General features: G+C 49.1%; 9 protein-coding genes across 9 annotated transcripts; 4 read left to right on the top strand and 5 right to left on the bottom strand.

The window, feature by feature from the left end:
• The first annotated feature begins 76 nt into the window (after positions 1-76).
• On the top strand, positions 77-3026 carry C8Q69DRAFT_471925 (Spc98 family protein). The gene has a single exon (XM_028630947.1). It carries the CDS (start codon positions 523-525, stop codon positions 2932-2934), a length of 2412 nt encoding a protein of 803 aa, XP_028483543.1. The 5' UTR covers positions 77-522; the 3' UTR covers positions 2935-3026.
• Positions 3027-3184: 158 nt separating this feature from the next.
• C8Q69DRAFT_308876 (hypothetical protein) lies at positions 3185-4888 on the bottom strand. The gene is made up of 3 exons (XM_028627230.1): positions 4867-4888; positions 4193-4790; positions 3185-4117 (listed from the first exon to the last, which is right to left on the bottom strand). Exons 2-3 carry the CDS (start codon positions 4446-4448, stop codon positions 3435-3437), a joined length of 939 nt encoding a protein of 312 aa, XP_028483542.1. The 5' UTR covers positions 4449-4790; positions 4867-4888; the 3' UTR covers positions 3185-3434.
• A 433-nt stretch (positions 4889-5321) lies between these two features.
• On the bottom strand, positions 5322-8657 carry C8Q69DRAFT_405109 (major facilitator superfamily domain-containing protein; the record flags this gene model as incomplete). The annotated part of the gene is made up of 6 exons (XM_028628060.1): positions 5322-5943; positions 5999-6066; positions 6124-6779; positions 6856-7281; positions 7726-8205; positions 8249-8657. 6 exons carry the CDS (start codon positions 8655-8657, stop codon positions 5322-5324), a joined length of 2661 nt encoding a protein of 886 aa, XP_028483541.1.
• A 2320-nt stretch (positions 8658-10977) lies between these two features.
• On the bottom strand, positions 10978-12557 carry C8Q69DRAFT_528954 (hypothetical protein). The gene is made up of 2 exons (XM_028633684.1): positions 11879-12557; positions 10978-11797 (listed from the first exon to the last, which is right to left on the bottom strand). Exons 1-2 carry the CDS (start codon positions 12307-12309, stop codon positions 11278-11280), a joined length of 951 nt encoding a protein of 316 aa, XP_028483540.1. The 5' UTR covers positions 12310-12557; the 3' UTR covers positions 10978-11277.
• Positions 12558-15445: 2888 nt separating this feature from the next.
• Positions 15446-18023, top strand: C8Q69DRAFT_308393 (putative hexokinase family protein XprF). The gene is made up of 2 exons (XM_028627225.1): positions 15446-16192; positions 16305-18023. Exons 1-2 carry the CDS (start codon positions 15567-15569, stop codon positions 17527-17529), a joined length of 1851 nt encoding a protein of 616 aa, XP_028483539.1. The 5' UTR covers positions 15446-15566; the 3' UTR covers positions 17530-18023.
• Positions 18024-19115: 1092 nt separating this feature from the next.
• C8Q69DRAFT_308207 (transcription initiation factor IIA, gamma subunit-domain-containing protein) lies at positions 19116-19923 on the top strand. Its single transcript, XM_028627224.1, has 3 exons — positions 19116-19232; positions 19299-19446; positions 19557-19923. Exons 1-3 carry the CDS (start codon positions 19192-19194, stop codon positions 19701-19703), a joined length of 336 nt encoding a protein of 111 aa, XP_028483538.1. The 5' UTR covers positions 19116-19191; the 3' UTR covers positions 19704-19923.
• Position 19924: 1 nt separating this feature from the next.
• C8Q69DRAFT_308599 (hypothetical protein) lies at positions 19925-21590 on the top strand. Its single transcript, XM_028627226.1, has 3 exons — positions 19925-20363; positions 20421-20466; positions 20530-21590. Exons 1-3 carry the CDS (start codon positions 20192-20194, stop codon positions 21455-21457), a joined length of 1146 nt encoding a protein of 381 aa, XP_028483537.1. The 5' UTR covers positions 19925-20191; the 3' UTR covers positions 21458-21590.
• C8Q69DRAFT_308141 (hypothetical protein) lies at positions 21591-22317 on the bottom strand. Its single transcript, XM_028627223.1, has 3 exons — positions 22058-22317; positions 21942-21997; positions 21591-21877 (listed from the first exon to the last, which is right to left on the bottom strand). Exons 1-3 carry the CDS (start codon positions 22136-22138, stop codon positions 21724-21726), a joined length of 291 nt encoding a protein of 96 aa, XP_028483536.1. The 5' UTR covers positions 22139-22317; the 3' UTR covers positions 21591-21723.
• Positions 22318-25472: 3155 nt separating this feature from the next.
• Positions 25473-27033, bottom strand: C8Q69DRAFT_445807 (putative aldehyde dehydrogenase family protein; the record flags this gene model as incomplete). The annotated part of the gene is made up of 3 exons (XM_028629088.1): positions 25473-25586; positions 25655-26539; positions 26617-27033. 3 exons carry the CDS (start codon positions 27031-27033, stop codon positions 25473-25475), a joined length of 1416 nt encoding a protein of 471 aa, XP_028483535.1.
• Positions 27034-27101: the final 68 nt, after the last annotated feature.

The raw sequence follows: 27101 nt of genomic DNA, 5'->3' as shown, positions 1-27101 counted from the left end.
AGGGCGGTGACGGGCGGCAGAGAGACAACAATCATCGAGCATGATGGAAGGATGGGCAAACATAACGTGCGATGTACGAGTAATTGAGCAGCGGGCGCAGTTAGAGGGATCTTATGGGAATTCCAGCGTGTACACTGCCAACAACAAAGAAAATAGGCTTTTTTTTTGTCTTTTGGCATTGGACGGTAGCCCTTAACTACGTAGCACGCCTCAAAAGAGCTCCGCCGCTGTTCCGCCAACTTCGCGCTCCGCGTCTCTGATGCGTGTACACTGTAGCGGGCCAACCACGACGACCATCAGAGATTGACGAGAGCCAGTGATGATCATACCGCTATCTCTGGATGTGCCGATTTGAGCTTCTCGGGTGTGGCATCTTGTACTGGCAGCGTCGACGGGCAGAGGCTACGAGAGACCTCCCATCCAGGTGGGCTGAGCGTTGAGCGCATCGCGGAGACTCCAGACCGCAGCTTTAACTAATTAACCTGCCGCTTTGCGGCGTGTCCATAGACCTTTGCAAACAGAATGCTCCATGAGATCCTGCTCTCCCTCTCCGGCCAACCGTCTCCGCTCCTCGACACCCAGACGGAGAAGGGAGACCCTACTCGGTCATCTTTTCCACTGCTGTCACCGCCAGAAAAGGCCCTCCTCGATTCCCTTGCGCGGCTGAGTCGTCTCCATGCTCTTCTCCGCGCTCATACCTCCAAGATTTCTGCTGCGCATCCTTCAACTATATGTCGGGCAGTCTCCACGGCAATTGCAACGGAGCACCTAGGGCGATTCCAGAAGAAGATCGTGGAGGTGGAAAAGAGCATTCTCCTCAACGATAGCAGCTATGTGGGAGGATACGGGATAGTTCCTCTGTCGACCCTTGTCGGGGAATTCGCTCCCTGGACACGGAGGATGGAATGGTTGTGGGAGGTGGCTCGGTTCATGAAACCAGATTCGACGCAGGATAGAGGACCGGGTAATTGCAGCGGCGCGGCCGTCATTGATTACCTGCGGAAGGAGTCGCAGACTGGTTATATCGACCTGGAGGAGATGGCAGTACAGCTGGTAAAAGCGGCGGAGACAGCATGGATGAGACAACTATCGATGTGGCTACTGTACGGAAATTTGCCTACTTTCGGGAAGGAGGACTTCTTTATCCAGGAAGATACGAGCAACGAGGGAGATGGGCTGGATTTCGTCATGCATGCAGACTTGCTTCCAAAGTTCGTCTCGTCTACTACAGCGTCGTCGATCCTGTTCATAGGGAAATCTCTGAACCACATCAGAGCCAAGCGGAAAACGTCCACAGCAGATGCTTCACAGAGTTCTCTGTCGCAGGTGACCCTGCAGGGAGATCATATTGGGCACCTTTCTTCTCTGGCATCGCCTATATCACGGACAAATTTCTCAAACGCCATAACTGCTATTCGATTATCGCTGTCGCAAACGGCTCTCTCCAAGCTTCTTCCGTTACCCAAGATTCTTGAGGTTCTGTCTCTGCTCCATGACTTCCTTCTTTTGGGTCGCGGCGAATTTGCAATGGCGCTGGTGTCACAAGCTGATAAGCGTATTTATGGACGACACCGATCCAGGACAGCTGGCAGCCTAGATGGCCTCGCCATCAAGGAGGGAGAAGCGATGGCAGTTCTTACTCAGACATGGGCAGAACTGGCCTCTCTTCAGAACGAAGAAGATCCCGTTGACGACGAGTTGGAACTCGCGCGGGACTTGCTTCGTTTATCCGTCAGCAGCAAGAAAAGCAGCCGTGCAGCGACGCCTCAAGATGGTTCTGGTCCTAGCTTGATTGCTGAGATCTCCAGTGTCTCTTTCGACGACCTTCTCTTCCCAACCCCGACCTCTCTCTCACTCCAAGTCCGCCCTCCTCTTGATTTGTTTCTTGCCGCATCGGACATAGCTATCTACTCTAGGATACACTCGTATCTCCTTGGTATCCGCCGAGCACAAATCCGACTAGGCGACCTCTGGAAGCATACCTCTCTTCGGCGGAGTTATCCTTCTCCATGGGGTCCTCCTCGAAGCAATAAGAGAGGCGGAGAATACCAGCTTCGGATACGCAGACAGCGGGAGAACGCACGAACAGTACAAATGAGACGTATCTGGGCCACAAGCAGCGCTTCTCTTTTTGTCTTATCAGAGATAGGAAGCTATTTCCAGGGCGAGGTAATCAACGGTTCGTGGCAGCACCTTCGAGAATCCATCGAAGGCACTTCATCCAGTCCATTATCACGACCAGCATCCCGGCCAGGAACATCCTCCAAAGCAAGCTCTCGGCCTGGAACGGGGCATTCAATGAAACAAATCCACCGCACCGCATCTGGTGAAACGACAGCCACGGACAATCCATTCAATCAATCAGCTCAACTCCACCATCAGCCTCATGACCCAGAAGCGCTCACTGTCGCACATCGTCGTTACATCGCCTCCCTCGTGCAGTCTCTCTTCCTGACCGACGTCCCCTTCACCAGCGCACTCCGCTCTCTTCTCACCAATATCGACCATCTCATTGCCCTCGTCAGCCGTCTCGAGGCTGTCCAGCGAAATCTGGACCTCGAAACGGACGAAGGCGTCGTCGACGCCCTAGCAGACTACGCGCGAGAAGAGACTTCCATCCGACACGAGTTACGCGAGACCTGCAACGAAATCGAGACTGGTATCAAAGACGTCATTGCACGATTACGAGACATCGACGATAGTCGTTCTGGCGAGGGCCGTCGATTATTCGATCTGGGCAACCCCAATCGAACCGCGGCCGTACCCGTCGCCGCTCCTGCTCCCACGCAGCCCATGGATATGTATGACTACGTCCCGCGTAAAGCAGCCGGCGTGGATCGGTTGCTTATGAAGCTCGATTTCGGGAGCCTGAATAGTTCCCTGGATCAAGGATATTATTATCCGCTTCCCGGAACGGAAGGAGCTCAGCAGTAATGTAATGAGAAGAAACGCAAGATAGTACCCTTGCTAGGAGATACGCCTTAATTGATTCATGAGATATTATAAAATAATGAAACTGGAACTGAACTCATATATTGTTCCTCGCTTCAGATCTGAGTAGGTCACAAAGACAACTTTTTTCTCTCCATAGCCGTCTCTCGTATATTATGGGCTGCTGTGAACATGGGAAACACCGTATATATAAGCTGCAAGACACGAGACTAGAAAGGAAACTCTATAACTATAATAATCAAACAAAAAAACTCCCAAGTAGCTACTTCACTAGCAAGGAAAAACGAAACACAATCCATGTTACATTCGAAAAACAAACCAGGTATTGCAGAAAAAGGACGCTCAGGATAAAACTTGGTTTCCGCTCAGAACGCTTTTTTCCTCAGTAGACTTGGAACAAAACGCAATTCAAGTAACAGCCTCCCAGTCATGATGAAATAGCTCTACAAGGCTGAAGATAAGAAATAGAGCGTAAAAGCCATTTACCAAGCGGTGTGACCACCGTCAATGAGCATGGTGCTTCCGGTCATGAAGCTGCTGGCATCACTAAGCGCGAAGAGCGCAGCGCCACGGAACTCCTCTGGTTTTGCAAGTCTGCCCAGCATGTTCTCCGCCTCCCACATTGTGCGGACCTCAGGGGTCTTCTTGAAGACCATATCAACCATTGGAGTGACGATGTGTCCCGGACACAGGCTGTTGACGCGGATGCCATGACGGCCCCATTCCATAGCGAGACACCGTCCTAGCTGGATGACGGCGGCTTTGGAGGAGTTATAGACGGGAGAGCTCATTCCCTTGTTTGCGATAACTCCGCTCATACTGGCGACGAGCAGAATGGACCCGTTGCACTTGTAGTGAAACATCTGTCGTGCTGCTGCGGTAGCAGAGTTGAAGACTCCGTTGTAGTTGATCTGCATGACCTCCTCTAGAGCTTCTTGGGAATGATCAAGCGCGCTCTGCAAGTGGTTGATTCCGGCCGCGGCAATCATGCCGTCTAGTCGTTGTGACTCCGCTGCGATTTCGGCCATGACATTATTCACGTTGACATGGTCACGGACGTCGATTCGTCGATATTCCATGGCCCCTCCATATTCTGACTTGACCGCGCGTTCCTGCGCTTTCTGGAATTCGGGATCTGGCTTCTCCAACCTGTCCAGACAGTATACTGATCGGAAGGGCCTATTAGCCTTCGTGGATACACAAGTAACCTGCTCCTGAGAGACAATATGCAGGGAAATACCTTTTGCGCCAGCTTCCATCAATGCTTCCGCCATACATAGACCAAGCCCTCTGGCACCCCCAGTTACAGTAAAAGTGCGGTTCTCCAGATTGAATTCTCTGAACCGCTGTGGATTCTTCGCCTCCTTCCCTCCAGGTAGCTTCGTTTGGATATTCGTGGTCGTCGCGTATCCAGCTCGCAGGGGTAGGGCCTGCCGAATAGTTCTCCTGGATAGCGCTCGAGGCGCGCATGGTATGCGCGAGATAAAAAAGAACATGACTGAAGCCCGTATGTGTAGATACGAGGGTAAAGCTGGGATAAACAAGGCGCTCTCTGAATATGAAAGCTGAGAAAAACGATTCAATTACTACCCGAACATACAACTAGAGAAGAGTTGGCGACAGCCTAGCGACCAGTCTTTTTACGCAGGAGAGCAGATGACTATCGTCATGGCAAAAGAAAGACCAGGCCACTTCCTTGGTGATCCAGCGCCAAGAGAGCTGTACCACCGAACTACCGTCAGCCATAGTAGAAATTGCTACGATATCTCGGTACGAGATGACATCGTCTCTCCGTCTTCCTTGGGATTCTATGATAGGCAGGCCTTCTCTGCGATTGGCTGTTCCAGTGTGAGAAATAGGAACTTCCAAGTCTGGAATCCGATGCTGGAGATGCACTGACAGAGTTGCACTGACAGAGTATGCCACTAGCGAGAGCCCAGACATTGTGTCAACGGCGTCATTCTGAGCGAAGAACTTTGGACCTGGTGAAACCGCCCGAGAAGCTTACTAGTTAAAGACGGAGCTGGGCCGAATGCTCTGAATCGGGCCGATGGACGGGTAGCCGTGAGAGTGATTTTCAGAGCAGTCGATCCCGAACCGACACCGCGATTCATTTTGAGTCAATTCGTGAGAATAAGTAAAGAGAGAACAGAGCTTTGTTGTTGTCCGAAGAAGGTTATGCGTGACCACCGCTTTCGGGTCTCCTCTCCGCCAATGAACAAGCAGATACTGGGCTTATATAAGCACTTCCTGTCTCCAACAGTTGCATCTATAACTGCACGTTCAATAATAGCGGATTCTAGGAGGCTCTAACAGTGCAGGAATGCAATTGAGAGGAGTAAACAAACTTGGATGTTTGAGAACATAGCCTAAATGATGTATGTGAACTTCGTGTCCGTGGCTGGGAGTCCTGCTTCCGCCACAGAGCCCATCAGACCTTCTCTTTCCTCTCTCTGCGATCCCATCTCCATACTGTCCGCTTTCTCGGCCATCTTCCTGTTATCCCTCTGCAAGAGCAACCTCAATACAAGCGCCATGATGACCACAGAAGCCATAAAGAGCGAGCACGCTACCATACCAGGCACGTACCACGGCCCATCACTCTCGGGATAGAGCCTTGTTCCAATGAGTGGCCCGCATTGTCCAATGATGTTGAGAATGGCAACCCCAGCACCCTTCCCTTCTTTGGCGACACGGTTATCCATAGACCATGTGATGATAATAGTTATGGAGGAGAAGAAACCAAAGGTCGCCGGGTAAATACAGAAATAGCGAATGGCAGTATGTACCTCGGGTGCAAGATGAGAGTGGAAGTATCCAGTGGCCGCTATAATAAGGTAAGAAAGAGATGAAAGAAGAGCATGGACGATGAGATAGGGACTTCGAGCACGGTCGCGATCAGAGAAATATGCCGTCACCAGGACAACAAAGAAGGCGATTATGTACGGAGGCGCTGAAAGAGCCTGGGAAGCTGAGCGAGAGAACCCCATACTGTTAGAGGCATTAGCTTGGTTACAGAGAGCGCGAATAGTACGGGGAGATATACTCTTTGATAATGGTCGGTAAGAAAACCGGCATTGAGCTGAATGCCACGTTGCAACTCAAAAACATAAGCTGGATTCAGCGGTCAGCCAAACTTCTGGACGACTGGGAAAATCCGGAATTCCTTACAGCCATGAGATAGGATTTTGGATCTGCGAGTACATTTCCGACCTGGCGCCAATCGAACTTGCCGCTTTGAGATTGATGGGGTTCAGCTTGAGGCAGCTGAAGCCGCAACTTTGCAACCTTTCTCTCCCGACGAGTGAGAAAGAGAGCTGTCCCAGGGCTATCCGGGATAACTTTCCATGCTATGACGGCAACAACTACGCTTGGGAATCCCTCCACCAAGAAGAGCGTGCGCCAAGGTGCGATAAGACCGTTATCGCTAAGCTTGACAATCAACCAGGCCAAGCTGCTAGCAAAAGTAGTCGCAAGAGGAGCAGCAGAAATGAAGAGGCCAGTCCGGAATGCCTGTTCCTCGCGCTTGTAAAATAATGAAAGGTAAAATGGAACGCCGGGACCAAATGCAGCCTCGGATATCCCAAGTAAAGCACGCAGCACGACCAATGACCCAAAGGAAGTAACCAAAGATTGAAAAGATGCAATCAACCCCCATGAAAGAACACACAGCGAAATGTATACATGCGGGGGAACAATGCGATACATCAAAGTCATCCATTCGAAGAGGATATAGGTAATATAGAAAGCTGTAAGTAGCCATTCATATTGCGAGGATGACAGATCAAGATCGTCGGCGAGACCAGCGATCTTTGCGTTACCAATATCTGCAGTATCAGTTAGCACACAAAGAAACAACATGGATGGTGTCCACCTCTGACAACTAGGATGTGCAGCACTTACTTGAGCGATCCAAAAAGGAAAGTAAATAAAGTAAAGCCAAGAAAGATACCAAATGTCTATCAAACTTTCTCACGACCTCGCGTTCCTCCGCCGCTGAATAATTTGCAAGGAACCCTGTCTGACCACGGAACTCTTTGAACCCCTCTCGAGAGTCAAAACTTTGGGCGTAGTCAATTGAATCGTCCTGGCGTTGGTCGTACGAGCTCCTCTGTGCCTCGGCATGATTGAAATCTGTCTGCAACTTATGTAGTTCCACTCCACGTGGTGGCTGAGGCAAGAGGAAACTCTCATCGCCAGGACCATCGGAATTGGGTGTCAGCTGGGCATTTGAGGCCCCAGGAGAGCTGCTCGACGGTGTATCTTCTGATGCTGAGAGGGTGGGGCGGGACGGGACTCTGAACAGCGGAGATAAAGGGGGCAGAAACCCTCTGCGATGTATCACGGAGGCCTTTTGGACCATTCTGGTTTACCTGCAACTGACCCCGGAGATCCCTTTCTGGAATCCTCCAACATCTAAGAGGTACAGATTCCCGCCATCAGGGGAAGATTGATAAAATGATCTGAGACCTCCGTCAGGCGTCTCGCTCCGCTCCGGCGCAATCACGTGTGGTTCCATACGCCCCTAATTGGATAGATCGACGTTTCTCGGGACAGATTATCTACGACGGCAAACAACTCATTAAGCTAACAAGATCTGTTGATTTTAGAATTAAATTCCGGGGTATTAGACTGCGTCCCTCCATAGACGAGCGCGCCACTATTCTCCCGGCCGTTCAATCAAGTACAGTTAGATACAGGTGCCAAGGCCACAGAACCCACTCATTTGATAGTCAGGGTCTAAACAAGCCGATGATCTTGAGCTCTATGGACGATAGAAGTCACCTGCACGGAACTTTGGATGTTTATATCCATAGCGAGAACGGCCCCCGTGGAATCCCCCACGGCCCTCATGAATCTCGAATCTTCTCTTCCTGCCACCGGAGAGGGAGGTAGCCACCTCCTTGGCCATCTCAAAGGAGCGCTGCAGCTCGGGCACAATCGTATTGTCAGCTATGCGATGCGCTTGAAGGTAATTGAGCGTATTCTCAGCTGTGTCCCGAAGAAATTTGACAGCCTCAAGCTTCTCAGAACGGCTAGCGCCACTGGTTGCATGATAGTCTTCCTTCGCTTTGAAGTAGATGTTCAGCATACGCTCGATACTCTCGTCCACCTTTGGGTCGACAGGGTCATCGCTGGAATGAGACTTCGTCTCCCTTTCATAGCATTGACTCTCAGGATGAGGGGAGGAAGAGTCACCGACCGGTGCGTCGGTGCCCGTCTTTTCATCCGTGCTCTTGTCAAAATGGGCGACTATTCGAAATGTCAATCGAAGAGGTTGATATATGTTCATGACAATATGACCTACTCTTTTTCAAGAGGCTCTTGAGAGCGACATGCTTGTCTAAGACATGCTGCTGTTTGACGACGGTTCCATTGGCAGGGATACCAACGTATTCATCGAGGAAGAGTTCCAAAGCTCCCATGTCCATGATCTCTTTTCCATTCTTGGTGAGGATCAGAAGAGCCTTGTCATAGATGGTGATATGGCCATCCTCAAATGCCTGTGAGCGGGACTTTATGAGAGAGACCTGGGTTTCGATCACCTCCCAGAGAAGAGCATAGCTGTCTGGCTTTTCAAGTGCCTCTTTGAGAAGAGGATGTGGTTTGCTGATACGCCCATAATCATGAACAATATCGTCGACCTCGTCTTCAATATGACTCTGCTTGTAGTGACCACCGCTTTTGAGTGGGTGGGAAGGCATCTTGTCAGTGACGCCAGTCTTGCTTCTGTCGCGATGAGTGTCAGTCCTCTTGCGGGGTACTATAGCATGTCTTTGGTACTAACTGGAGAGTTATGTTCAAGATGCCAGCAAAATCTCCTAGAAGAGGTGTAATAATGTATTTTACTAGGAGATCGGACAGGACAAATGCAAGGAGTACGCGTTGTGAGGGGAAATTAGTGAAGATGAAGTGAAAACAACGCTAAGAAGCCAATGTGTTTCTATCTAGAACCAAACAGTCCAGAAATGGATGGTTGGCAGTTCCCCCAAACAAAGACCATAAGACCACGGCGGGCTCCGCGAAGCTGAAAAGAAATAACATGTACTGGGAGCGACATACAAAGGCATATGCTAGGCGGTGTATCTTGTCTGCAGTGCGAGAATGGTTGCATATGTTCCCACTAAACAAAGTGTGTTTTGTAGATCTATATCAAAAGCAAAATATCCGTTCTGTGCCTCAAGAACAGTGGAAGAGCTAGAATAACAATACTCGACGTCTCAAAGATCCAGAAAAGCCGAGAGATGTGACGCCGTGAAATATCCTCTTGAACAATCAGACACTAACATCAAGTTTGCTCCAGACGATAGGGAGCTATATGAAAAGGATCCGCCGAAGTTACCCAAGGTTACGAACCTTGCTATACTTACCAATAGATTCGATCCATTGAAAGGTTATCCCATCCTCCACGAAGAGCTGCGAGACCACGAGGCTTATGATAACTATCCTGGCATTTCCTTGCTAGGGAATCAGTTGAGCTAACGTGAAATTCTGGCACATAGACAAAATATAAGGGTAATGCAAGCTGCTATATAGAAGACGGTCATTGCTATTGCGAGATATTTTGCAGTGAGCTAAAAGAAAAATGTCAGTAAGCTGGTCTCCAAGAGAGATACCATATCGAAAAAAGGGAAGGTATAGAATAGAATAAATGGTACTTACTGCAGTATGACAGATCGAGTCATAATCAACGGAGCTGTCGCCTTGGTTATCCTTTTTCATGCAGGTCCAAGATATGATAGTCGGATACTTCCTTCCAGCGCTTATTATCCATCCGGGAATAACTAGTATTTTCCTCGGTATTCCATTTGGGTTGGTGATTCGGTTATGTCCATTGACGTCGTCAAAGTGAAACATACCATAATAAACAAAATGGAGAACGATATAGCATATCATATGAAACACCACTCGTCCCGTGATTTCTACCGTGGCGGACAGTGGTGTAGTGAAGAGAGTGAGGGCTGCCTGGACGAAAGTGATGCTTGCCATGCAGATGATCCAGACGTGGAAGCTGCGGTCGATCTTTTTTGGCCACTCCGGGTCATCGCCAACGTCTGATCCTTGAGGGGAATTTCGAACTGCGTGGATAGCATGTCCCGCAAAAAGCAGCATATTGAAAGAAATCGCGAGCAGACACACAGCAATCGTAACAACCGCACAGCTCGTAAAGCTGCACGTTATCACTCTCTTGGGAGCCTTGTACCATGGCTGGAAAGGGGAAGCATGAGAAGAATAGCTAGGAGGACGGTCGTTTGCGCCATTGCAGGACGGACTGTTTGCGAGTTCGTGGATCTCTACAACAGCGTCTCTGGAGTTTGCGGTAGTCATCGCGGTGTCTCTTTTCGTGTATATGTGTATATTCTTTAGATGTGGGATTTGATAGTGTAATGATAAGTCGATGGAGTATTATCTCAGTGGTTAGAAGAGTAGAATATGTCAGACGGCTGGCTGATCTATGCCGTATGCAAAGTCAAGCACCCAAGTCTGGACCGACCTCAGATGTTACTATAAACCATTCCCTGCCCGTAATCCCTCTGTCAATGACATATTCCTTTTATATTCCACGTTCTCGTTCTTCGTAACTCCTAGTGCAAAACGCAAGGCCCCCGTGGTATGAAAATGGGTTATGGACCAATGGCTCTATAAGCAAGGTCAGGAGAAATCCAGCTTTGAGAAGTACAAACTTTTGTGGTCGTACCAGAAGTAAGTCGACTTTATAGGCCATATTGTCTCATTTATAGAGGTAAGGATTTTCTCATTTTAAGAGGTGCCATGGGCTGTGCTCGGCTCCGGACATTTACTGGTGCTAGAAGATCAACATGCAAGGCAACAGGCCCACAGATTTCCATGCTAAACTACTACTGATATCGGCTCCAAAGATCTAGGATCGGTTAGAAGCAGGGCGGTCTGAACCTTACATATAGTTACAAGGTTTCATAGCCCATGGAGCGAAGTAACAGTACTAGTATGAAGGTAGTAGCCTGGTTCATGCTACCTTGGACCTTTAAAAGGTTCTGGTCATTCCATGTGATGAATGTATATTTGGTTCACTATATGAAGATTAATGTACTGCATTTTCTGCTATGAATACTTGAGCATGGTATTATTCTGAATAACGGGGGTATCGAACGAGTAGGTAATATCAAGGTTATATCCGTCTGCTCGACGGATTGGGCATTTTGTTCGTTGGAATAATAGACCAAAAAGAACGATAACGTGCAGGATCCCCCGATAGTACACATGTTGTCAAAGACGACTACTTTGGGCCATAACTAGCGAACGGGTCCATCCGTCATGCGGAAGAGACCTTCCTCTCACGACGGCTTAATTTCTTTCCTTGTAGAGTCTCTCCACCTCATCAACCAGTACGGAGACATTTCTGGCTTTGCCATCCTTCACGCAGTCCTTCCATACTCCGCCATCTCGTATACACCATACTGAGTTGTCTACGCGTACCGTGCAGCTCGTTGTCACTCCCAGTTTCGCACTTCTCTGCGCGCTTTCCCGCAGCAGTGCGATTCCGCTAAGGGGGGCATCACCGAATTCGTCACTGGGATCTTCATCGTCCTGCTGGCTTGCACAATGGTTGAGAGCATCGAAATCGATTCCATGCTCGAGAGCGCAATCCTCGACAAGATTACGGTCAGGAATCTCTTCATACGAGTTGATAAGACAGTTCGAAAACCCAAGCCAGCGGATTGTAGGCGTGCGTCCTAGAGTAAGTGACGATTCGGCGTTGTCCTTGGGAGGGAAGGGAAGATTGGCGGCACAGAGCATGAGCATATTACCAATGCATTCTGCGGGTCCATGTTTGCAGTCAACTTCCGAAGTCTTCTCGGAGACACTGCGAGACTCTCAGTTAGTTATCCTGCGAGGCACTTCAAAACAAATGCCAAGAAAATGAATATTGTAGGCAGATGCTTACCTTGCAATGAATGATAGAATGAAGTCGACCTTGTCATTGATCCGTTCCATTGCAGGAACAACCAATTGCTGCAGACAGTCCTGGGCATCTGGACATTTGCTCATGATGTGAGCCTCCAACGGCACTCGTTTCGACGAGGCCGACGAGAGCGGAAACGCCTCTTCAGTGTCGTGGTCCCCATTTGGACGCTTTCCGCTGACCGCTTGAAGTTCCTCGTTGTGGGAAGATGCGTGTGTATGAGTACGGCTGGTGCTGAAGCGACTCAGAAAGATGTAGATCACCAAGCCGAAGCATACGGCAGTTAGGACGCGACGGAATATCCGGGAGATAGTACGATCGCGTCGCGTTCTGAAGCCGGCTGACGTTGAAAGGGCGGCTGTGCGAAGCAAGTCATCCTGAGACCGCTCAAGCGGAGCAGAAGACTTCTCCATGGTTTCCTCCGATCCTGACGTTCAAATTTCTGCTAGGATTCGAGCCCTCATGACCTGGAAAGTATTATTATCGACAAGATGTAGACAGCGGGTCTTGGGTTACGTCGATGAGGTACTGTACATGGGTGGAGGACGATCGCGGCGGTATTGGGAGCTGACGTCTCGCTGAAACTGCGCCCGTGCACGACTACTATATTATTACACGATCACTCTACAATAAATATACGTAACCAGAGTACACAGCTGACGAAGATATAACTAGTGATTCTCTCTTATTCAGAATCAATATCACTACTGATCGCCCTGGACTTTGTACTTTCTCGATACAAGACTGCATATTATTACTGCACAGCCCCGACAAAAAATAGATCGGGTTTCCATCTGTTGTGACGGTTTGGCGTTTTCTCAGCAAACGGTGTCATCTGAGCTTCTCATAGGTCTGCGCAATTGGCTTAGTCCCGAGCAACTGGCTAAGTTGCTGAAGAATAATACGTGATAGCCCAACGGCGGTCCACGCTACTAGGGTATGTCACTCTATGTCTATGAAGCCCCAGAAACGAAGCCCCAATTTCTCATCTCACTCAAAGTGGGGGTCAGAGAAACTGTAAACAGCTCCGGACAGATCGTTCTAGCCATTCCTCTCCGTCCTTTGGTGAGTCTTCCACATCGGCAGTAGAAAATATTATTGACTGGTCAAGGTGCCATCCACCGCCCTATCCCGGACTCGCCTATTCAACCAATATGCGCCTATCGGACGAGAAATGGAGTGCCATGGCACGCGCATCAGCCTCAAACTTTGAAGCCGTCTGAGTTGACTAACTAGCCGTGCCGTTTGATGGGAGACCAAGTTGGCTCGTGCTCTTGTCGATTTCCGATCCGATGTCGCAGCCCAGATCTGCTCCGCTTTCTGCTAAGGGCGTATCAAGCTGGTGTTGGGTGATGATAATCATCTTCGCTACGGTTGGAACCCGCCAGGTTCAGAGTGGTGCTTTAGCGCAGGAAACGTTGACATCCACACGGGAAGAGGCGGACTGACTCCTCTCAGAGAAAAAAGATCCGCCGGTTCATTAGATTAACCAGCAGCTATGACTCTGACCGCGCGTGCAACCCCCTCCTCCTCGACCGTGGTGTCCAGGACTCATTTCTCACCTGCTGTGTACTTGTTAGACATTCTGATACAGAAGCCGGATGCGTCCCATCGAATGTGCACTTACGGACAGACAACTAGACTGACAATGTCGTAGTTGATATCATGCTTCCCAATAAGGCGTTGCATCCTCAACGCTCAATTCACATCCTATGCTGTAGAGAGTAGGACTGTTAAACTGTTTCAAGTAATACTGGCCTTTCATGGCCCCGCCTTCGTCGACCACATGGCGGATAGTCCCAAGTGGTCCCCGTATGCAAGCGTAATATCAATAATACACGGAGTCACGGACTGTCAGTTGCTGACTCGTTCCTGGCAGCAGGGGCGTTACGCAGTTCGCATAAACGCATCCTCCTGTCGGGTCCCGCCACTCAAAGATGAATCGAGTATCCATCGTCGTTCGCATCTGTTACGAATTGCCATTATTCATTGCGCCATAATACTATCCAGTTCAATAATGTAGTAGCAGCTGAATGGTGGAGACAGAATTCGAGGTACAGCCATAGCGGTTTATTCCGCGACAGCTGCATATCCAGAACAGGATACAAATCTCACAAGGAGTCTTGGATCAATAATAATGCGAACAATGGACAGAGGCTTATGCGTGATAGTATATCAGTTTCTACTTTAACCTGGTGCAGACTACCTGCCATCTTTGGAATCGGAGTATACCGCTCACTGTTTTGCATGGGCAAATACGGCATGACGCACTGGATGATTGGTGTATAGCAATTAACCCATGGCTATAGTAATCGTAAGTTGGTAGATGATTCATAGCGTCAAGGGAATCAAGGCTAGAAAAAGAGCAGCAGATGCAAGGGTTTCCATACCCTTGTCATATTGTTCTATCTCGTCCGTTGTGGCTTAGCCACATCATTCTCTGGCGCTCAGCCGCAGGAAGTAGAGCAAAATATAGCGATAAGAATAATGAAAAAAGGGAGATGACCGGGATATAGCGCAAGACGAGTAGCCGTAAAAGTGAGTATCGAAGTGCCGATTGCGTTGTATGCCATCGAGCAGCTTGACGGTAATACGTACCACCATAACACACGTTGGAGCCGGGCAACCCACACCTTTTCATCGGCCCGTCGCTCGTTGCCCACTTGAGTAAGGAAACATAGCAAGAAAAAACATCGCGCCGATTTAACGAGTTAAAAGGTATTACCTAGGCGCCGGTGCCCACCAGGAACCACGTTGGGCTATGACCCAACGACGGCTGCGCGTCTACTAAGCCAGTGACTTTGGTCTGGAGTTCCAAACCAAGACAGACAACAGAGTTGCTTTTACTTACCACAGCGTCACATCGGGGTGAGGCCTCGTGCCCCGATGGTCGCATTTGTCCATCCATCAGCTTGACTTCACTTCCACTTTCCATAACTTTTTTTGTGACCTTTTTATTCTGCCACCATCTCTTTTCATCTTCCCCTCTGACTCACAGACCCGATACAACGGGTGCTTGCTACTGAGCCCCGCGTCTCTCACTCTATCTTACCCCAATCACACGCTATCCATCTGATATTGAATGGCCCGGACCGCGGACAGACAAAGACATCTTCAGACCGTTCATTGATCCGCTTTTGAGCGACCAGGTGCCTGGGTCTGACAGTTTGGTACATGTCCTGTATCACTTCCTGGATGAGCACTTGAACCCCTAGTGAGTGCATTTCCTACTCTGTTTAGCATATCAGCTGTTGCCTAACACTTCAGCCAGAAGCTATCCTTTAGACCTTGCGTCATTCCATTACGCAGTATTCCTGACGCGTTTGAGTCAATTACTTCTGTCTCCCTTAGTTCGACAAGGAAAATCATTTCCTGATTTAACCTTATTACTGTACTTTAACGCCAAGGCCAGGAGACATCTTCAAATGCTGATGTTAGCTATGTGCTAGACGACGCGTACTCGGCTCAGGAATAAGAATTTGCTAAAGGTATGTTCAGAAGACATAAATACAGCCTGCTATTTACAAAACTAACGAACATTTACCAGCTGGTCATTGTACCAAAGTCCGGCCAGTGGTCGATACCTATCTCAGGTGTTCATTATCAGAGCTGCGATAGCTTCCCTCTGACCACGGCCAGTTCAATATCTCTTTACTATTCCAAAGTCACAATGGCCGACCAAGGCACGGTGCGGTCCATAGATGACGAAGAACTTGACGGCAACTCTCCCTATGACCGGTACATGGAGGACTCTGAGTCTGAGTCTGATTCTGAAGAAGAATACCCAGAGTCTGAAGAGGTCCGGAAGATCGATGATTTCCTCGCCCCCCTTATCCTGGATGAGGCCAAGCTGTACAGCTTGGCGCGCCGTTTCTCGGAAGTGTACCAACACCTTGCTCGAACATCTGATCAGCAATTCCTTCCGACGCCAGTGACCCGCCTCCCCACTGGCCAAGAAACTGGTCGCTACCTAGCCATTGATGTCGGCGGCAGTAATCTTAGAGTCGCTTTCATCGAGCTGCTGGGAGAAGCTGCTGATTTCGATGTACGGTCTACAGGGTCATCTGACAAATCACGTGATACTATTCGCAAAGCCCAAAGGCAGCGTGTGAAACGAACCTCAGAGAAAGCGTGGCCAATTGGCGAGCATTTGAAGATGGACAAGGCTGATGATCTCTTTGCGTGGATCGGGGACTGTATTGCTGAAGTGGTAGCGGACAACTTGACTTCGGATGCTACTAAAGGGGACATCCCTGCGGAGCTGGAAATGGGTATCACTTTCAGCTTCCCTATCATGTAAGTCTACAATGATTTGTTTTTTACTATGCAGTTTACGCGATTCTGTCCATTAAGATTCTGGTTTATCAGTTGTTGCTTGTCTCCAAAGCGTGATGCTAACCAAAAGCAGGCAAGAGTCTCTGGCAGAAGCAACATTGATGCCTATGGGTAAAGGCTTTGCAATCACGTCTGATCTGAATCTCCGCAAAATACTTCTTGCAGGATATGAGAAGCACACAAGGCGCCCAGACGAGGATGATATGCCATCTTCCAAGCGTCGGAAGCTCTTTGCGCTGCCGAAGCTAAAGATAACTGCTATTACTAACGATACCGTTGCCACGCTTGCCTCGCTGGCATACTCAGTCAAATCTTTGCCGAACAGTCGAGTGGCCATGGGTATCATTGTCGGAACCGGCTGTAATGCCACAATCCCAATGAAACTCACTGACCTGCATGATTCTAAAGCTAACCACGTAAAGTCCAAGGATGCAAACGCGACGCAGACAGTGGTCAATACGGAATGGACCATTGGCGGAGCTGCAGGGCCCCTGAAGGAGTTGGAAATCACAACGAAGTGGGACATAGAACTTGACAAGAACTGCGCTCGTCCGGGTTTCCAGCCTTTCGAATACATGACCGGAGGGAGATACGTGGGTGAACTAATCCGACTAGTCCTTTTCGACTACTTGACAGAAGTGGAGGGACTATCCAGGAAAGAACTTCCTGCAAACCTTGTCCAAGACTATGCGTTAACCACCACCTACATTGCTCAGAAAGTCGCACGCTCTCGATCCGACGAAGCGCTTGCGGAGGAATTGCGCCGCTCTCTCCCCCCTCCAGAGTCCAGTGAGTGGAACTGGGATGAGAACTCGGCAGGCGCATTCCGCAAAATTGCCAGGGCCGTGCAGACAAGGTCTGCTGGGCTTATCGCAGCAGCTGTGGTCGGATTACTTGCATGTACTCGTGAAATCGAACTGAAGGTTGACAGCAACGCCAACTCACCCATGCCGAACGGTAGTCCCAATTTGCCTGGCGGATCAACGGAAGGGGCTCCAACCTCATCCTTGGCAGCAGAGACTACGAACCAGGCCACAAGCGCAATTGGACCGATCGTTCCTGTTCTCTCCCCTGCGCCTCTCGACTGGCGTTCTGGCCCTGAGGAGTTGGTTGTGGCCTACACCGGTGGTATCATACAGAATTACCCCAATTTCAAGGAGACGTGTCAGCAGTACATTGATAGGCTCATCATAAGAACGGGTCCCCAGAGAGGAGGTAAATCTGTCTTCCTGAGAGAAGCCTCGGACGGTGGCATAATCGGTGCAGGGGTGCTAGCTGGTATGGTCGCCTCTGTTTAAGTCTAAAATCAGATTGGTGTGATTACGGTTCATCCGCTGTGCGGTTCAGTTTTGAAAACGACAAGATAGGCGAGTTGATTGCAGAAGAAGCTGGATAACCCCCTTCCCTATCATTGCGCGAGTCTCTTCATTCGAGATCAATGCGATATCGATTATATCAGGCGCACTGGCTGACAATCATAAATGTCTGTCATCTATTATTCTTCCACTGCATGGCGTTCTGGTAACATGGAATTCGATACCACTAACTGCATGTGAGCTTTGTTCTTTTTCCCCCTCATCTTACATGGCATCAGAAGTGGATTCGAGGCTTGCTTAAGCCCTCTCCTTCGCCAGCATTGCACCTGAAAAGAAACCCCCAGAAAACAAAACACCTGAAACTGTTTTACATGTACTAGTCAAGAGCATTTTGTGCTTGGATGAGTCTGATTTCTTATCATTATTCCTTGGCTGTGATGAGTTATCGTACAACTGTGAAACGCGGGCTATGAATAAACAGCATTCTTAACAGTAACATATCCTTTCTATCGTTAACATGTGGCTGTGTGTGCAGTACCTTTCTCTGATCATTACAGTAGCCGTCACTCGTATCGCAGCTAGGGTTAGGGGCATTTGGCGCTGTCAAGTGTCGGAGCCGTTATACACGAGACTGGGCTCTGCCGAATCTTACGCAGGCTCTAGCTAGCTTTTCCAGCGGTCTCACATTTGTGGCTTTCGATATTTGCGCCCCGAAAATGTTTATTCGGCGAGCCAGATCGACGTGGTCATATATCAGGTGGCTTACTGGTGGCAGCAGCCGCCGCCGCCGCCGACACCGGAGAAAGATCCGGAATTTTTTCGACATCTTGCAAGACCACTACGGCAGCTGAATGGTGAATCTCCATATGGATTCCAGGCCATAGAATAGTGCTCATTGTTCGCGTTGGGTCCCTAGGCGGCGCTCTTCCACTAGCTTTCAATCTCGTATGTCTACCGCTCGTGGGTCAGATGTACCGGAACATGTTGTTCCTCACGCTCCTCTTCATGGCGACCGGCTTCCCATTCTCATATTCGAGTCCAGACGCTCCGCCTTCACCTGACATATTCTCAAGTTTTTGGCGCAGCTCGTCGTCTAGGTCTGCCATTGTTTTCATCTTTTTCTCGGCGTCCGTTTTGCTATCTTGACTAGTAGATGTCTGTCGATTGCTAGGCTCTTTGGAATCCGATGCCTTTGTATCTACGCCTAGATTTGCTCAGGTCAGTCACAGCATCCAAAACCAAGTGATATATATAGTTGCCACGAACCAGTTGTCTTAGAGCGGCTTCGCGTTGTGGTTAACCGCGAAGCGGAGTGCCTGATGAATCCAGCACGCAATACACAAGTCCTTTGAAGACGAATCGACAACATATCGGAGAAGCTGTAATTGAGTGAAACTGAAAATTGGGTCAAACGATTGATTTAATATTCAACTTGGAACCATCTAACAACTCTGATTTCTGTTCAAAGCAACATTCTTGCCTTTGACGTAATATATGCAAACAGAGACAAACAACCCAGACCCGGTCTCGGATCACGTGAAATCAATATCCCCGCGAACGTGCTGACTCAGGCTGGCGATTCCGGCATCTTTCAACCTCTTGAGGAGGTTAGTTGAACTTCATCCTGCCCATCAACTCGCCAAAATGAGCGCTCAGGCATACTATGAGCTTTATCGCGGTAGCAGGTGCTTTTTACCTACCTGGGCGGGACAGCCTGATAGATCTTGGTGCTAACTTTGGTTCTTATCCAGTATCGGCCTTTCCCTTACCGATACGCTCGATGACCTGATCAACGAGGGACGGATCGAGCCGCAGTTGGCTATGAAGATCCTGTCGAACTTTGACCGTGTTATTACAGAAGTCCTTGCGGATAAGGTCCGCGCCAGGCTCACTTTTAAGGTACTACCTCTTCATTTACTGTGGTCTGGGGAGTGTCTCCGGGGTAGCAGTCTGCAAAGGAATCGCTTTCATTTTGGGACGGGACTGACGTGGAGCGCTGTACAATAAAGGGCCATCTTGATACATACCGATTCTGCGATGAGGTCTGGACTTTCCTTATCAAGGATGTCACTTTCAAGCTCGACAACCAGTCGACCGTTTCCGCGGATAAGGTCAAGATCGTGAGCTGCAACAGCAAACGACCGGGAGAAGCATGATCTGGAGAGGCGCCCCCAACAGGCCCTCGACATCGCTTTCGAAATATATGCGCACTGGGATATTCTAAAATGGCTCGTTTGTTTCAGACAGCAGTACTTTGAATAAAGTGCTGCTTTGGTAGCATTGGCGTTTGGGGGTGCACGGTCCTATTTGTGGCTATCTAGATACCCAGAATCAAGAATGAAAATCCATCTTTTGTTACCGTATGTTTTGGGAGAAGTAAGAATATGCGATATCTTTCGTATGATTTCGATAGTAGTTCGGTAACCGATCAGCTGGGGCAGATATTTGGCGGAGCTTCTAGGCTAGACCGAACCGCTGCCGGGGATCTCTCACCTCAAGCTCACAACATCCAAATACTGTCGCCGTGGCACATCTGCATCCGTTCAAGAGACATCAACCTGTGTACTCCGGGGATGCGGTGCCTCAGTTTTAGCTGTCGATATCTTTCGCCTCATTTTTCCTGGAAAGACGCGTCTCATGCATCATGCCGCGGACGCTGCCATGGCTGACAGGCGGAGCGCATGACACGCCCAGCAAGCAAGCGACACCACTCCCAAAGCGAACAGATTCCGTGACGCCTCGTAGCGACTGGTCTAATAGAGGAAGGAAACCTACAGTTACAGATACTCCTACCAAACGCGACATTCTGCGATCTTGTATGTATCCTACGTACTGTGGGGATTCACATTGCTGATATAAGTTTCCTCCCACAGCTCGAAGCCCGTCAAGCTCCCCAATCAGACAGCCTCCAGCTGAAGAGTCAGTAGTAGCCTTCTTTCAGGATAAATTCTTTATGCCATACTGATGCTGGCGCGAGAGCAGATACCTCATTGAGGGCTTCGACAATGACGACAAGTACATCATGGTCGAAGATGAGTTCTATGCGATCGCGCAGGAATTCACGCAGCATCTCCATCATGCGGAATATGTGCGACAGAGAAAGGAAGCAAAATTGCGGAATGCGGCGGCTATCAACGATCTAGCACGGCCCACAGATGGCCGAACTGAGATAAGGGAAGAGACCAAGAAGAAAAAACTGATCGAAGCGCTGTCTGCGCGTCAGAAGGCCGGCTTGGAGAAGATGAAAGGGAAGCGACCTCGAGTTGATAGCGACGAAGAGGATGAACTGGAAGAGGACGAAGATGACCCCTGGGTCGGGACTTCGTTGCACGGTCTGATGACGAGTCCGAGGAAGGCGCAGTCTCTCGTTGGTCTACAGGGTATCAAGTCTAGAACGAGAGCCGCGGCAGGCTACTCTCAAGCATCCGCCTCAGTCGATAGGGGTAGTCCTTTACGTTCGTCTCCGCCAGCGCGCCGCGGCCAGCCAGACGTTGAGGAGATCGAGACTACAGCATCCGAGGACGACAATGATCTGGACATCCAGCCCACCAAAGCTACTTCCGTGAAGAGACCGTTTATGACACCTCTGCGAAATACTACATCAAGTCCAGTTACTAGGAAGCCGCTTTCCTCTGAGAAGGTCGATCACCCATCCCCAAGTTCTGGGAGAGCAGTGGATTCTAAGCATTCTAGTTACAATGCTCCTTCAAGATCACGTTCTAAATCCAAGATGGATATGTTTTTTGATGAATTGGATAGTACTCCACACAAAGGAAAACCGGAGATGTCAAATCAGGAACCAACGTCCCATTCATCTTCGGCTTCGGTGACGCCGCAAAGGCGGCCTCATGACGATGGTCCGAAGACGAAGAAATCACGCCTAAACGAGGTCCCCACATTTCTGGTGTAATGAAGAACGACCTTCGCAGCGGTCGAGCGAGATATTAAAAAGGTGTACTGGATCTGGGAAATATCCTCCGACGAAAACTGATGGCCCCGGAAACCTTTTTCTCAAAAATGATCCAATTTGCCCTGAATGTCGATCGACGGGCACCTCCATGAACCCACTCACTAGCGTCATGCTCTCAAAACAATTTTGTTTCACAAATCCCTTCGTCTATCATATCGATCTTCGTGTTGTTACGTCATCGCGATTGCGTTGTTGAAACAAAAGCTTCATGAGCTTGCGGGCGCTGGTGGAGTGATCTTGGTGCTCAGTCTTCGCACATGTTGCTTGATCATATCGCGCCTCGAGTTCTGCTGCCCAGCAGCATCACTGTCAGACACTTTCTCTGCGACATCGCAATGGCTGTCATGAGGTGCCAAGGTGCTACACATAGGAGTCAGTAATCGGTATCAGGTTTGAGGCAGCTGGGAATAAAAGGTGTACGCACTCGTCGTCCGAGAACAAGACGGGGGATTCTTCCTTACGGAAGTTGGTCGGGGGTCCCTACATTCAGATAGGTTAGTTTTAGCCGTCTAGACTCACTGTTGGGGGGAGGTAGCATACAATTTCCAATGCGCGAGGCTGCTCCTTCTTGCGCTGGAAAGGAGCCACCAAGCACTGGAACATCTGTCGGAAGCAACCCATTTTTTGGTGTAAAGGATTGATAATTATTGTATTAAGAGCTGTTGTTGTTGTTTTTGGTTGTTGTACTGTTATGGAAACAAGCGAATATCCACAGCGAGAAGGACGTTGTAGATGGAAGAGTATGTCTAAAGTGCGGCGATGAACGAATGACGCTTGATGACAATAACAACAATAAGAATAACGCTGAGTTGAATTGGAGAAACGAGAGACAATGGATAAGAAACACACAAAGGAAGGTAAAGAAAGAATTGATGTCTATGACATTGACTTGTTTATTGAACAGGTGGGGAGAATGAACAAAGAATCCAGAGGGTCAAGGCCCGGCGACGGCGGACACCATATATATCAAAACCATTGGCATGTTTCCTAGGAAAATCCGGAGGTTGAAACGAAATCCACCCGGTAAGGGCTCTAGCTCGGCACAATTTCACTGTGGAACACTGGAACGGGGGCTACCTGAATTGAGAACGGCGTGCAGGGTTCGCATCGCGTCCGTTGTACGCGACACATTCCTCTCTGCCTCTTTTGGACGGTTCGTCGCTCGCGCGGCCGTTCCCCTGCCAGGGAGAGAGAGGGCGGGTATCCCAGGGCGTCGGCGCGAATGACTCGGGTCTGAAGAATCTGTGCAGCTGGTTACGGGGACGCAGGATGAAGAGACCCGTCTACTCTACCATAAATTATTGTCAGATTAAGGCTAACAACAATCTCAGCGAGAGTCTGAAGAGACTGTGGAGACAACGCGGGCGTCACTATAGACTACGATCCTCGTCCGCAAGTATAGCTTCGACAGCTTCCGGACGAGCTACTGTCCGTTACCAGGTCGAACTCTACGCCCTGGCGCATGCTTTTGGCAAACCTAAACTTGCCTGATGGATTTGCAAATCCTCGCATCAAGCCTTCTTCCATTACATCTTCGGCAGGTTCCTGTCTTTGCAATTCGCAGTCCTGATAAACAACTCTCACACGACTTCAGGAAGACAGATTGTCCCCTGCACGAACTACATCAGCACTGTCCAATTCGACCAGTTCCATTATTGCGCGGAAATTGGGCTCGCGCAGTCCGGAATTGCGTCCCGCTTTGCCACGTAGATCCAAGCAAAACCCCCATCCAGAGACAACAGTAATCAATCACAGCGGAACAACAAAGAAGAGCGAAAATACGATAGATAGCCACAGAATGGAGGAATAACAAACTCGTGTGTTCTATTTTTTGCTCATCAAGAGAGAGCCCACTGCACCCTGGTAATAAAGAAAAAGGGTATCAAAAACAACAGGGACAACCCACGTCAAGAAACCGGGTGGGTCTGGTGCTATTGATGTTTCTTCTCTTTTTTGACCTACATACGGAGGACTGTCATACTCCTTTCTCCGCTCATTATTCGTTGCACTGTTCCTATTCAGGCAGCAAGACTCGATTGGGGCTTTTCTACTTGGCGTTAAGCGGTAGATCTCTCGGCTCATGTCGGCTTGGAGCTAGAAGGAATCCACTACGTCGGGGCCAAGGGGTAAAGAACGACTCCAGGAAGTTGGAACAGACAAAAAAAGGCAGAATTAGAACGCGAACCTATGAAAAAGCGGAGCGCGCTAGTCCATCAATTGATGGAGTTCGCGTGTGATTCCTTTTTCTCTCGAGATTTCCTCATCCCTTGCTTCGGCAAAAATGCTCCAGTGTGCATTCCATCATTCCATATTTTTCCCCTTCGTTCCTTTTCGCCTACCCAAACCGCGGCGCAGGAACGGGAAGAGCTGAAGAAGAAAAGAATATAAGGGAAAAATGGCAAAATGGAAAAGCTTACCGCGTTGTGAAATTGCATTGAACGAAGCTCCAATCTGAGATGCGTTCTGACTATGCTGTGAAGTATATACCATATGCACTGCATATGGTATAGAGAGGATGCATTGAATGCATTAGAAGGTGAGACGGCATGGCGGCCATGCTTCCCGGTTGGACAGCATGGTGACACAGCCAGCCATGGATGCTCCAGATTAGCCCTACCGCTCAAATTTGTACTGTACATGCAATATGTAACACATTCAACGCCCTTGTAACAGGCAAATTGAAAACAGAACGAAGAAAATATCCCACTGATCCTCCAGATTTCCGCATGATAACAATGATGGTGGTGACATACATAGACAACTCCTTTCTCAGTATGGAGTCGATCTATGTTGTCATGTATAGTACATACATCATCTGATCTCCTGTCAAGATCTAAGCATGTCAATTCCTCAAACACACAACGCCACGCACGCGACTTGCAACAGGCGCTTCTGGGTCCGGGCCGACCCAAAATTGCTCAAGGCCCTGGCAATCAGTACCATAGAATAAGCATCATTATCTGTGACCACATGACGCCCAGAGAGGAAATATTAAAATTAAACCCGTGCGTCTAGATAAGTTTTGTTCGAAATGCGCAAGGAAATTATACATTTTTTATCATAATATAACACAGAGCTTACTTCAATTACGACATTTTCAATATATCAAGTGATAAAGAAAACCTGACATCGCCTCCCCCTTGTTACCATTTCCAGTAACAATGTCTCTCCTAACGGATTGATATCAGGCTCAGTCTACTCTAGAGTAGTCCTTTCTTTTTTTAGAATTGTCTAACCTGGCAAGATGGGTCTCCATGGCGTCTGTTATTTCGTGGTTCTTCATCCTTCCTTCTTTTCCCCTTGCTATGAAGTCACGGTTCGCGATTGTGTTTGTGGTCATAGGATATTCATATCTTGGGATAGGATAGGTGCATTTTTGACACTACAGCAATGAGGTCATATGAGAGCGAGGATGAATTTCTGGTACGTGCTCGCGTCGAAGAAGGGAGTTGTCATCTGATTGAAAATGATGACAATTAACTCACTTTCTATTTCTGCTAAATTCATTCATCCCCTTTGCTGCTAGATAGTTCTTAGTCACAAATGCGATGGACTGAATAGATCACAGGATCAGAGCTCGTCCTCGGTGTCTAAATCTGTAACCTGGGGCCTTTTCGAGACAACATACTGATAGGAGTGCTCCATGAGAAGCAATGACAGAAAATGCAGTCTTCTCAAGTAACGGTCCTTGCGCAACTGTATTCAAATGTACCTTCTTAACCATCGGAAGAAACTGTCCATCTTCGACCCATTCTGTCGACCCTCCGCAATACCCGCGCTGCGATACATAAAACGGAAACTGAAGCTGGGCTATTAAAGGTATCAATCTGAACGGAGACATTTCACTCATTGATCATGATAAGGTTGTCATGTCATCCTCTCCATTCTATTCTCTCTCTATGTATATATGGGTCATGCGCATCGTGAAGACGACAAAAAGAGCAGCAATCATTCTCTATTTGGGGTAGTCCTTCAGATGATAGCTCTTGAGCTTGACAAACTGCTCAAATCCGAATCTGCTCAGAGTCACTCCACGGCCAGAGTTCTTCCAACCCGTCCATGCCAGGTCCTGGAGAAGAGATGTCAGTGTTTTTGTTCCTTGAACCGATGGAAATGGCTTTATAAATGGGGACTTACTGGACTAGGGAAGTCACATCGGTTAACGAACACCGTTCCAGCCTCGACTTTCTCGATCAGCTTCTCCGCGGTTGACATGTCTTTGGTCCAAACGCTGGCAGTCAGACCAAACTCGCTGTCATTCATGAGCTTGATGGCTTCCTCGTCGCTATTGACCTTCATCACAGGAATCAGTGGTCCGAAGGTCTCCTCCGTCATAACAGTCATCTCGTGAGTAACGCCCGTCAGCAGTGTCGGCTTGACGTAGTTGCCATTAGGCGGGAAGTTCTCAAAAGTCGCGTTCGCCGGAGTCTCGTCTTTGGCACCCTTCTTGATCGCATCCTCGATATGCGCCAGGACAGTCTCCTTGGCTCGCTTGGAAATCACAGGGCCGATATGAGTCTTTTCGTCGAGAGGGTCCCCAACCCGGTAGTTGCTAAGCACCTTCTTGACCTCCTCAATGAACGAATCGTAGATGCTCGAATGCACATACACCCGCTCAATTGAGCAGCAACTCTGACCACTGTTGAAGATAGCGCCGTCGACAATCTCCTCTGCCGCCCACGCCAAGTCCACATCTTCGCGCACATATGCAGGATCCTTGCCACCAAGCTCAAGGCCGACGTTCACGATTCTATCCGAAGCAGCCTTCTGCACAGCCAATCCACCAGCGACGGAACCAGTAAAGCAAATGTGGTTCACCAAAGGAGATCGGACAATAGTCTCTAGCTGAACAAGAGAGCCGGAGTGGAAGTATTGGATAACGTTCTTCGGTAGACCAGCCTCAGTGAAGGCCGCGGCCACCTGCTCGACAATCGTCGGGGTCTGTGGGGAGGGCTTGATGATTACAGCATTCCCAGCCAGAATAGCAGGGATCAAGCTGTTAACGAGGGTCAGGTAAGGGTACTAAAGATAAACGCGCCAGCATCAGCAAAGAAGAAGAAAGTTTGAGGATAGGAGCGCAAAAGCAGATCGTGACTTACGTTCCACGGGAAAATGATCAGTACCACTCCAACGGGCTGTCGCTTGATGAACCTCCTAAATCCATCCTCCGGTACTCCCTGAACAATGCCCTCTTCGCCCAGCACAGAGTTGCTCGTTTTGATCAGCACTTGTCCTCTCTTGATGGCCGTCGCGATTTCCTTGCCAGTATATGCGATTGGGCGTCCCATCTGCTCAGTGATCTCGCGAGCCAATACATCTTGCTTCTTGGCGAAAACATCTAGAGCACGAGCCACTATCTGCTGGCGTTGTTCAAGAGTTGTCGACTGCGAAAACGAGCGGAAGGCAGCCTGGCCAATTTCCGGGAGACGAGACAGCTCTTCGTCCGTAACTCCAGGTCGAGTCACGACCGGGGTGTTGGTGGCGGGGGAAATAGTGGTGATAGTTTCGACGGACATTGTGAGCGACTCGACACTTGATCCGGACTGAAGAATGCAAGGGGTATCGTAACCAGATCAAAATGAGC

This window comes from Paecilomyces variotii (assembly GCF_004022145.1).
Source record: "Paecilomyces variotii strain CBS 101075 chromosome Unknown C8Q69scaffold_8, whole genome shotgun sequence".
NCBI classification, from domain to species: domain Eukaryota; kingdom Fungi; phylum Ascomycota; class Eurotiomycetes; order Eurotiales; family Thermoascaceae; genus Paecilomyces; species Paecilomyces variotii.
This window is presented reverse-complemented; position numbering and strand designations above follow the sequence as displayed.